Source organism: Triticum aestivum, chromosome 7D, assembly GCF_018294505.1.
Source record: "Triticum aestivum cultivar Chinese Spring chromosome 7D, IWGSC CS RefSeq v2.1, whole genome shotgun sequence".
NCBI classification, from domain to species: Eukaryota; Viridiplantae; Streptophyta; class Magnoliopsida; order Poales; family Poaceae; genus Triticum; species Triticum aestivum.
Window position 1 is genome coordinate 336630312 of NC_057814.1, and position 12273 is coordinate 336642584.

The window sequence follows — 12273 nt, forward strand, 5'->3', positions numbered from 1 at the left end:
ACCTTTAGGAGTTTCTCAAGGATGTTGGAGGTGCGCATCTTGTATGTCTTCACATAACCAATATGTCTCGTGATGGTACCGCCTTGTGAATCCTTCAAAATGAAAGAACATGACAAACACTCGGAACAACAAATGAGGTTAATGCAAATGCAACACCTATCATTCGAGTGGTGAGATACCCAACAAGTGTTTTCATCATTCTTATCATAAGAAAGTACAAAGTTGTAGGGCATTGTATGTAGGCATAAGATGCTAGCACAACCAAAGGCATTAAGCTCAAATAAGCAAACATGCTTCACAAGTAATGTGTCCAAGTCTCCACGATCAATAAGCATAGCAAGTTGGTACTCAATACAAGATGATATGAGAGATGCAACTAAGGGAGACAAGTGACAATGATCAATATAAACGATGTGAGAGGCATGAACGTATGCTATCAACCCAAGAAAGCGAGTAAGAATGGAACGAAGCAAGTAATCATAGTGATCAAGTCAAGCAAGCTAGTAGTGCGAAGATGCAACGTACTAGAAGGAATCATGGCAAGCATGTCATGTGTGCAAATAGTGGTCATGAATAATGCACATATCATATCACAAGCATGAAAACAAGATATGAGCAAGAGATCATCAATGTATTGGCGAGAGGCCATATGTAAATAGCAATGGGACATCATGACTCTCCCAACACAACAAGCAACAATAGCATAAAGCATGTATATAACATGGCAATAGCAACAAGTATCTCCACCAAGCATGCAAATACACATAGAAGTAGCATAATGGTGAATCACATGTGAGTGCAAGCAAGGGTCACAATTGCATGGCAAATGCATATAAAGAGGCATAACATGCAAAGTGAACACGGAAAAATGGATATAAAATGACAATTGGTATATAGCCCATAGCCGTGTGAGAGCCAAGTAGAAGAGATGCGCGTAGTCATTGCGTGAAGGGAACGGTGGTAAGGATAGTCCACGTGATCCCAAGTCATCGTTGCTCTCAAGAGCTCGTTTAGTCAACTCTTGGGATTGAGAGGTTGACGAGTATATGCGAGTACCTAAACAAAACAAAAGCAAAGGGAAAATTGTGTGCGCGTGGTATATGTACACATCATCCATTATGATGTGCACGTGCATGTGTTGGTTAGCACAAAATAGCCAATGCTCAAATAAATGAGATGCGTGATATAGAAACATGTCATCCATCATGAGAGGTTTGTTAGTATGTATAGCATAATGGAGACGCAAATTGTGAATGCATGCTGAGAAATATGTAGAGCATTGTTATTCATGGAATGCATATGTTGCACGCAATTATGGGAATCATGCGAAGTATGGAATGCATCAAAATCTCCTAATATGTATGAGGAAACTATGGGGGTCTCCTCATGAGCATTAATGGAAGCATCACATGGAGAATATTGACAACATCCAAAACAATGCATATCCAAAGCAATGTGTTCATGGCATGGCACATGTGATGAATTGCACACATTTTGCAAGGGTAGCATAGTAATATCATCGCAAGAGAAGCAAAATCAATAACCATTATCTTGTCATCTATGCCATAAGTGCAAATGGAATTTATTTTAATGGGGCATGCATAGTTATTCTGTTGAGATTGTAATGATGCAATATGGGAGATCTCACTCATAGCATATGACAAGTTTAAGGGGTTGTCGAACATGATGTGACCGAAAGAATTTTCACATGATATCCTATGGAGCATAGCATCACAACTAGGCAACTCAACATGATCATCATTATATTCATCATAAGTTGGTAAGTCATGACATGAGGAAGTCGCACTAGCACCAAGCATGGTAATGTAGTGCAAGAGAAGCACCCCCGAGCCACGCTAGTGTCAACATCATGCAAGCAATCATTGGTAAGATAGTCCACTAGTGGGACAAGAGAAGCACCATCACCTATGTTACCTTTGGAGCTCCACTCATGTGGTGTAGGTGAGGTGTCGTGATGGAACCATGTGGGGGGGGGGGTGCATCCCACTAGTGGGACAAGAGAAGCACCATCACCTATATTACCTTTGGAGCTCCACTCATGTGGTGTAGGTGAGGTGTCGTGATGGAACCATGTGGGGGGTGCATCATCATCCACCATGGCCATCGTCGTCGTCGTTGGAGGTATGGACTCGTCGAGGGTAGGCATGTCGTCATGTAGGAGACCTGGCACCAAAGAACAAAACACACTCGGAGTCGAGGTTAAGTCGTTAGAAATCATAGTGGCCTCACGTGCCGTCTCAACTACCTCACTCACTACTTGTTGTGGCTCACTCACTCCAGGTAAGATGCTCTCACTCATATGGTTGGTGGAGTCACTCAAATGGCTCTCAACCTTACATAGGATGTGTGGCATAAACTCATGTGTGGGGCTAGTGGTGGTCACACTCATCGTCTCATAGGAAATGCTCTCAATGTCATATATGGTGGAGTCACTCATATCACTCATGGTGGGGTGGCTCTCCTCACATGGTAATTGGGGCATCTCGTCATATGTGGGTTTCGGAGAGATGTAGGTGCAAATGTCTCCAAAGATGAATGCCGCAGAAAGTGGTAAATCATCATGCTCCTCCGAGACCAAGGATAATGTCTCATGTGCGGTGTCGTAGCTAGACTCGGAGTATGAGTCCCATTGGGGCGCCGTCTTCATGTTGTTGAAGGGGTTTGCGCTCGTCGCCGTAGTCGAAGGGGATGGCCCTTGCTCGACCGTCTTGTCGCCGTCTTGTAAGAGGCCCATATGATGTGGCACCTCGTAGCTCTTCTCCATGACTGAAGGGAATGTCCCATGCTCGACCATCTTCCTTGAGGGGCTTCCGAAGATGGAAGTGTCGCCCTCGCTCGTAGGTGATTGCCTTGGATTTGATGATGTCGAAGTAGGCGTGCTCGTGGGAAGTAGGCGAAGATGCCGTACGTCCAAAGGCGAAGATGCCGTGATAGCACTTGGCGAAGATGCCGAAGTTGGTGATGAAGCCGCAACCTTGGGGTCGATGGTGCTGTTCTGTAGAGCCCGTGTGCATGGGGGTGGCAGAGAAACCAACTCTCGTCCCGAAGGTCACTCTTCATGGTCTTGGCGGGCGTCTCGAAGATGATGACGGTGCCGCGTGGTACTTGCATCGTGTGGCTGCTTCGAAGGTGTGCGACTTGAGCGTCTCCGCCGTGAAGATGACGAGGGGGAAGAAGACTTGTAGTCGGCTAACACGTGTCGGATATCCTCCATGTGCTCGTCCAACTTGTCGTCGAGGTAGTCCCTCTTCCTTGCTTCGGTTTGTCGTATGTCGATGGCGAGTTGCTCAATGCGGTTGAGGACCGAAGATGTTGTGCTTTGCCTATCCATCACAAGACTCGAGTAGAGGTGAGTAGGGAATGAGATAAACAATACCAAAATACCGTTTCCCAAAGTTGAGGATGTATCTCGTGTCACTCAATGTGATATGAGATAATAGTGGAATTGGTACCGGACTTGTTCACTCACACCTACAAATTAAAGCTTATCGAGTGGCTTGGTTAGGACAAGTGGCACAAAATTCAAGCAAATGTTAGTCCAAGATATTGAAAATGTTGAGGAAGATTCACAAAATTGCAATGTAAAGCAAATAGATCAAAGCTATGGATGACACACGGAAACACACACACGGATAGATAGATGGGGTTGTGCAACCAAGGAACGAGCTCAAAATGTGGAATCCATGGAAAATGCTCTTGTTGCACAACTCTAGAGAGACGCTAGCTTGATTGCTCAAATGGGCAAGATACGCTTGTGCACCAACCTATGAGAGTAAACGTGCCGTCTTCAATCCCAAGTATGCTATGTATGTAAGCTCCAAGTGTATGTACTATGCAAAATGGCTCAATGCTATTTCTATTGCTTACAAGCTCTTTTGTATCTCCTCTTTTGCTTAAAAGCTTTTTGCTCTTTATTTTTGGATATGCTTGATGCTCGAGCCAAGTATGGTATGAGACAAGTATGTAAGATATGCACGGGAGAGACTTATGGCACAATGATGATAGCAATATGATTGCACGCTAAAACTAGCTATGCGGCGTAAGCATATCACTAAGGTGCACAAATAGCGTGGCTCGGCAATTCTCAACTCGCTAGTCTCGATAGGTAAGGTACGCAATAGGCTCGGGGCTATCAATGCAAAGGCAAGGAATATGTACAATGGTGTCGTCGAGGTTACCGTCCTTGGCGATGATGAGTGGCGGTGCTCGATGATGAACTGTTCCTAAGTAGCCGAAACACCTTAAGAAACGGAAAAACCGCAAACTCAAAATCTCAAATGTCAAATGGTGGTAGCGGACATGCGGTGGTGGTAACGGAGATTGCAATGCGGAAGTCGTGGTGGTGGTTGATGAAGAAGCAACCGTCCCTAAGTAGCCGAAACACCTTAGGAGACCCAAGTCACTACTCAAGCAACCACAAATCCTATATGGAGCGAAATGGGTTAGGTTGCGGAAAGCTATGGTGGTTTTGCGGATGATATGGTGGAAGGCCTAGGGAAAGATGCCAAAATGTCAAAATTTTGATGGAGTCAAATGGTGTGGAAACCTATCTAGATGGAAGGGGGATGTCAATAGCTACTCAACGAGCTAAAGAACGTCAAAACGGACTCCGGATGCGAAAGTTACGGCCAAAACTGTGAAGTCCCGACGGCTGCTGTAGGGGGGCCATGGGCACGAGGTCAAAAGGGGCCCGTGGACACGGGGTGTCCAGAGACTTTTCGGGGGGGGGGGGGGCGTGCGCACGGGGTCTGAGGAGCCCGTGGGCACGGGGTAGGCGGAAAATTCACGATTTCGTGGCATTGATGGATTTTGCGGTGGGGATTGTATGAGGGATGGGGGAAAAGCTAGATCTAGTTGCCAAACATCAAAATCGTGGACCAAACACAACAAATCTCACAAGAAACAACAAATTGCAAGAAAATTTTTGGGGCTATTTTTGTGGGGATTTTCGAAATTGGGCAAGAACAAGCAAAATTAGGCTAGAAAACTAAGAGGAGGGCTCCAATTTCGTGAGAAACCATGGCTCATGATAGCAAGATGTTGTAGGGTGGAACCCTAAGATGGATCTTTCACGAATTGGAGGGGAAATCCCCAAGAACAAGAAGAACACATGGGGGGAAACAAGAGGAACACTCAAGAACAAGTCCAATCTCACATCCACTAGACTCACATCCACACAAGATCCACAAAGGTACAAGAACAACAAAGAGAAAGATACAAGGTAGAGGTCATCCCAAATCCCAAAGGGAGGTGAGGTCTTGGTGATCCTATGATGGGGATCCTTCCCTAGATGGGGTCTTGAATCCACTAGGGATCTTCTCCAATGGAGGTCTTGATCTCCATGGGAGAGGTCTCTCTCTCTCAAGAGGAGGTACAAGGAGCAAAGCTCACATAGATCATGTCATATCCTTTGCTAAGTCTAAATGGAGGAGGGAGAGGGATATATATAGGTAGGTGGAGGAAGGGGACGAAGTGGAGGCCCAACAGGTGACTCTCGGCCGCCCATCCTGATGAGCCCGTGCGCACGGGGGTCCCGTGTGCACGGTAAAAGCCCGTGCGCACGGGGTGCTCCAGCGCCAGCTTCCTGTGTAGCCCGTGGGCACGGGGTCTCGGGGGCCCGTGCGCACGGGGTCGTCTGGGACTTCTTGTCCATCTCCTGTTGGGTCCCTTCTTCCTCCGTGCGGGCTTGGGGTCCTTCTCCTTGGCCTCCGGGAAGCTTCATAGCTGCTTGGTGGCGGTCACCCTCGTACCTAATGATGCACAACGATCCATGGTGAGGTAGCAACCAAGTCCAATGGATATTCATGTAAATCTTGAAGAGGAGCGGGTTCACCTTAAGTCTGGTAGGTCCACTTGGGGCTTGAGGTGCTATGAAGGTGTACATGGAGATGACCGTGGTATGCTCCGCATCACGCTCCGCCACCACCATCCACCTGTGCACAGCAGCGACGGCTGCTTCCCTAGAACAATTCCACAGGTCAGGTTGGGCACGAGCCAGAATCGGATTGAGCAGCCAAAATCTCACCGCCGACGGGCAGGGCCGGGGCTCAGCTCGGTGCTATGGCGAACCCCAATACGAGGGCGAGGCTTGTACCGACAAACTCTTTGCTGGGTTGGCTCGCATGGGGGCTTGGCCACTGCGCGTGTGTGCTCGGTGAACGCCGACATAGGGATCGGAGGTTGCGGTGCATGCGCTCGGCAACGACGGCGTGCTGGTCTGGTCGGCCACCGTCGTCGGCGCGGGGGGCCAGGGTGTGCAGGTAGCTGTAGTGCATAGCAAGGATCCGAGGAAATGACGAAGAGGGCGAGACGCTGTGGTGCTTCTCCACCTCCGTCCCTGGCAACGCTGTTCAATTTAGGTAGGCCCAGGATGCGGCGGCGTTGGGAACGCGGTCGTGGAGGCGGACACCGGCGCGTTGGGGAGGCGTGGTCGTGGAGGAGAAGCACCACGACAGCGAGCCCGGTCTATATCGCGAACACCCCGACCACGAGCAGCAAGAGAGCTTGGGGACCGCGCGTGCGTGCACTGGGCGAACAACTGCATAGGAATCGGAGGGTGCGGGCACCGGCGTGCGTGTATGTGCTCGGCAACGACTGCATGGCGGTGTGGCCGGCCAGCGGCGTGGGCGCGGTTGGCCGGGGTCTGCAGCCACAGTGCATGGCGAGGATCCGAGGACAGGACGACGTTGTCGGGGATGGATACAGGATGCGTGCGTGCAGCATGCGTACGCTAGCAGCGGCAACACGTTGGATGGATGCATGCGAGCGTACGTTGTTGTTTTTTATTAGAAAATCGCGTACGTAATGGGGCTCCTCTTATTAATTCCCTTCTCTCACTTGGACGGGTTGGGCTCTTCCTAAAAAATAGAATTCTTTTTAGAATTCCTAAAAAACAGATGGGTTGGGTTCAGAAGAGAGCCTTGCAACCGAACTGGGCCAAAACTGGCTCTACCTGGTTGTGCTTGAGGCCTATTTTGCCGTCTCGGCTAGGCCTCTTATCCTTTCGGGAAGAGTTAGAGCCAACCCGACAGGAAGCCCAGCCCGTCCAGCCTTTTAGAGGAAATATAACAATAGAAAACACAAGGGGTGCGTCGTCATTCTAGGCGACAACGACCAACGCATCCCGGATGGGGAGTGCTTCACGAAGCAGTTTTGTCTCTATGTAGGATCGACGACATCGGGAAGTAGGTCCACCAGTGTGTAGGCTCAACAATATTGGTGAGCAGAGGTAGTGGGCAAGCGGCGGCCAGCACAAGCACCTGACATAGGGCATCCTGCACATCGGCCTTGGCTGCTGTCGTCTGTGCGAGCATAGCACGGAAGTCACACCCGAGCTCCTCTAGAGCCATAATGCCGTATAGCATTTCGCTACTCCTCAGTGAGCAGCGAGCATTATATCTAATTCACGGCGGTCATGACCATGACGGTGGAGGCCATGAGGACCACCACGAAGCCCTTGAGCACCACCACGCTCAATGCATCAGATGGATAGATGCAATCCCCCCAACCCCACCCCCCTCCTTGAAAACAAATAATATTTGCAATCATCGAAATTCCAATTCATTGACTCTTCATGGTGGCAAGTTGACCATATATCATGCACTCTTGATGGTAACTTCCATGTGTGGACTAATAATCTTTGCTTATTATCTTACGCCTTTCTTAACATGCTTTATGTCTCTTCTTTTTTCTCATTGCATATTTTTTTAATCTCCCTGTGCAACCTAGGGTGGCAAATGATGTGAAATATTATGTTGGACACGGAATCTTTGATATGTTTACACGCTTATTATCTCATCTACCATCCTCAAGTTCTTTTAACTACTCCCTCTGTCCCATAATATAAGAACGTTTTTGACACTACACACTAGTGTCAAAAACGTTCTTATATTATGGGACAGAGGGAGTACATTCAAACATCACATTTGGTAGGCTGCAACTTGGCTTATGTTGATTCCAAGTCCGGTTTAAACCTATAAGCGTGGGTTTTTAAGAATGTTTTCAATGGGGCATACCATTTTAAATGGGATAAAATAACATGCAGCGAGATCTCAAATGTTGATTTGAATGTACTACAGTTCTAAACTTCGACATTAAAAACATAGGAGAAAAATAAAAATGATAATGTGATATGCAACAAGTAAACATATCATTAGTGTTTTGGCCTACTTTGCAAAGTAGAATAATGATGTGTATACTAGCATTAGTTGAAATGTCCACTAATACATGTGATAAGAAAAGGAATATCCAGTTGTTTCTTCTGTAACTTTAGAAGGTCTTGATTAAAAATATAACAGTGTGGCTAAATTATTTTTGGCTCTACTTTCATGTTGTTCTGTAGCGTAGCACGGGCATTTTACTAGTTTGATATGCAGTCTCAGTATAGCCTATGTCTCTTTACATAGTCGTATTAGTTTAAATTTCCTTGTACCACAAACTAATGTACTAGGTCTCTTTACATGTATATATATTTGCCCCATGAGCTATGCAATACAACTAAGCTGCTCCAATAACAGTCTCCAGAGAAAAGGATTACATTTCCGTTCCGAGGCCCTCCATTTTATACATGGGTATTGTTGAAGTGTATATGTGTATTGCCTAGCCCTTTCCATCAGTTCGGACTTTTGGTTGCGTTGGCTAGTGCATGAAGCTTAACGTGGTATCAGAGCTAAGGTCTTGAGTTCAAGTCCTGGTTTTCACAATTTATTTAAAAATTGCTGCTGCCCCTCTTTGTGTCCACGTATGAGCCTCTTGAGCCATACCTCGGAGTCTATCCACATGTTGACTTTCCGCGTCACATGTGAGAGGGGGTGTTGAAGTGTATATGTGGATTGCCTAGCCCTTTCCATCAGTTCGGACTTTTGGTTGCGTTGGCTAGTGCATGAAGCTTAACATGTATGATCATTTGTGTTAGGAAATATGCAACTTATATTTCCTGGGGAGGCAAGGGCCAGTATATATACACATGTACAGGTGGTAAATATGCAGAAAATCCCTATACAATGTGGAAAATACACATGCTATATATGGAATATAATATAACTATCATATGGGTCACAGGAGCAAAAGTCTCATCGCAATCACAATCATGCTCCTGCTGGCCACGAGCCACAGGACAAGCTTTGTAGTGCTCAAGAGAATCATCAGAGCGAGTCTTAACCTTGTAGACCCTACAAGTGATGGGACGAACACGGGGATGAAGAGAAATGAGATCCCACATGCCGGTGCGCTCAAGAGGAACAGTCTCCTTTGCCATCGCAAGCTGCCATTCGGGGTGAACAATAGCATCAGAATAAGAAGTGGGCTCAAGAACAGCGGCGCCAGCGCTTGGAAGGCCAAGGTGGTCAACAGGCGGAAGCGGAGAAGGACGCAAGCCATAAGTAGGCCGAGTCGCTCAGATGAGGAAGATGGCACACGAGAAGTAGATGGTGCATCAGTAGACTTATCCACAACATGCGGACGACGAGTATAAATGTGAGGAAAAGATGGAAGAATACGAGGAGGAATCACCGGGATAGTCTCAGGTGATAGAGACGGGGAAGCCACCTGGGATGAAGGTACGTAATCCTGTGATAAGTGAGGTGAGGAAACAATAGGAGATGGTGGCGGAGGATCTGCAATAGTCGAAGAAGCAGGAGCAGTAGGACGGATGGGAAAGGACTCAACAAGAGTGATAGGAGTGTCAGGAAAAGTGAGGAAAGAGATATCCTTCACTAAAAAGGTCGAGGAAGATGGACGCGGGTAGAAAGGATGAGACTCATCAAAAGTGACATCCTGAGAAATATGCATCCGACGACCAACAAGACCCCAACAAATATGCAACTTGTATTTTCTGGGGCCAAAGGCCAGTATATATATACATGTACAGGTGGTAAATATGCGGAAAACTCCTCATACAATGGGGAAAATATTCAGGCTATACATGGAACATAATGTAACTAACAATTTGAACTTTTAGATGAATATATGATAGTTTCTGGGATCTGGTAATTTTGCTGGTGGGTTGGGATAAAAAAATTCTCCAGTTTTAGAATCATGCACATATTATACATAAAACCATTTCCCTGCATTTTTCACATAGCTCACATTGGGGCATCTAGTAATTAGTAATGAGGTATGTTAGCTGCGCTTCATATTGATTTTGTTAGTCTTTTTGGTTAAATAAATATATGTTATGCACCTACGACAATTTTATTTGATCTAGTATGTGCTTCCTTGAACACGCCTTCGGAGATCTTGCAACCTGCAAGTCGTGTCCGCAGGAAGTTTTACAACTTTGGGACTGGATTAAACTCTCAAATAATGTATGATGTGGTTGGGCAGTACTAGAAATGGTATGCTTTTGCTGGAGTTCATTGAGCCAATGACCCAAAATTATAGGCGTAGCTTTTTCTTTTCTGTGGTAGGGTTGGGTAGTACTAAAAATGGCATGCTTTTGCTTAGGTTACAATTAAGCATCTGAAAGGTGGCAAGGAATCAAAAATGGATTTGCTCGTGATGGAAAATCTCTTATTTGGACGGAATATTACGAGGCTTTATGATCTCAAGGGATCTTCAAGGTCAAGGTATAATGCAGACTCCAGCAGGAACAAGGTCCTGCTTGACCAGAACTTAATTGAGGCAATGCCAAAGTCACCAATTTTTGTTGGGAACAAGGCGAAGCGCCTTCTTGAAAGAGCTGTTTGGAATGACACTTCTTTTCTAGCAGTAAGTTCTGATGCTGACATGAATGATCTATTTCAACGCATTACTTATGTTCATAAAGACAGAAAATATAAGTCATAGGATAACTTCCACCGTGATTTATACAACTTGACACTAGATTTTTTTCTTCTACAAAAACATGCGTCACATGTGTATATCATGTGATCACATGAGATCTCATGTGACCATCTCATGCATCTCATCAAATGACCACAAGAAACATGCATCTCATGCTGGCATGAATATACTCTGTCAGGATTTGTGATTTACACCAATAACATTGTAGCGGGCACTAGGCAACATGTTAGACACTGCATGGACAGGGGACGTGAGATATGTACAATATACTCCCTCCGGTTCTTTTTAGTCTGCGTATAAGTTTTGTCTCAAGTCAAAGTATCTCTATTTTGACCAAACTTATAGAAAAAAGTATCAATATTCACAATTTCAAATCAATATGGGTAGATTCATTAAAAAATGTAGTTTCATAGTATATGTGTTTTTGGTATTATAGATGTTGATACTTTTTAATAGAAATTTTCAAACTTTGCAAAGTTTGACTTGACACAAATATAATACGCGGAGTGAAAAGGACCGGAGGAGTAGAACTATTATCAAACTGACACTGATACCAAACATATGTATAAACATCGAGTCATCAACTGACTCTGATGGCTTCTTTCAGGGAATTGATGTAATGGATTATTCCTTGCTTGTGGGTGTTGATGAGGAGAAACATGAGCTTGTCCTGGGAATAATTGATTTCATGAGGCAGTATACATGGGACAAGCACCTTGAAACATGGGTCAAATCTTCTGGCATTCTAGGTGGGCCTAAGAATGCCGCTCCAACTGTTGTCTCACCGATGCAGTACAAGAAGCGGTTTAGGAAAGCAATGTCTGCTTATTTTATTGTGATTCCTGAGCAATGGATGCCTGCAATAATCAATCCAGACCAGTCCTTGTCAAATATTTGTGAAGACGATTCTCAAAATGCTTCACCGGAGTAGCACGGCGCTCGGCGTGTTATTGATGGATGGTGGTTGCCGGATTTGGTCCTACTGCAGTCATGAGAAATGATTAATTTGGTACTCGGCCGGCATTGAAATGATCTTCAGGCTGGGCACTGTATTCTCCTGTGGTCATTTGCACAGATCAGATTGAAACTCGCCGGTTTCCATCTAATATAAAAAAAACCATCACATGTGTATATTCTTGCGACTGCAATTGTGATTAGTTTTTCCTGTGTTGCCTATATGGTACATATATCAAGTGTAAGTGCCTTCTCGTGTCTTGTAGGTGGTTTTCATTTTGGCTAGATGTGAACATCAGGAATTTGTGTAAGTGGTTGTTGTGTGTCTGTTGATTTTTAGAGGGGCTATCCCCGTTTGTGGTGTATATAATAACAAAATAAAAGTTGAGTTAGTGCTAATGCCCCGTGTCAAGATTCATATGCCAACAACAAGCTGTGGAGAACATATACACGTCAGAACATGGCTCTGCGGGGGCCGAAATCACTATTTTGACCCTTTTCATTCTAATCTCACTT

General features: G+C 45.6%; 1 protein-coding gene across 2 annotated transcripts in view; it reads left to right on the forward strand.

Annotated features, from left to right (window-relative positions):
• The window catches only part of LOC123167413 (1-phosphatidylinositol-3-phosphate 5-kinase FAB1B), a 32879-nt gene extending 20723 nt beyond the window's left edge, over positions 1–12156 (forward strand). For both annotated transcript variants that reach the window (XM_044585250.1, XM_044585249.1), the window contains exons 10-11: positions 10465–10728; positions 11411–12156. In XM_044585250.1, coding sequence (XP_044441185.1) covers positions 10465–10728; positions 11411–11734 — 588 coding nt within the window. In that variant the 3' untranslated portion in view covers positions 11735–12156. The remainder of the gene's footprint in view (positions 1–10464; positions 10729–11410) is intronic.
• The last annotated feature ends 117 nt before the right edge of the window (positions 12157–12273 follow it).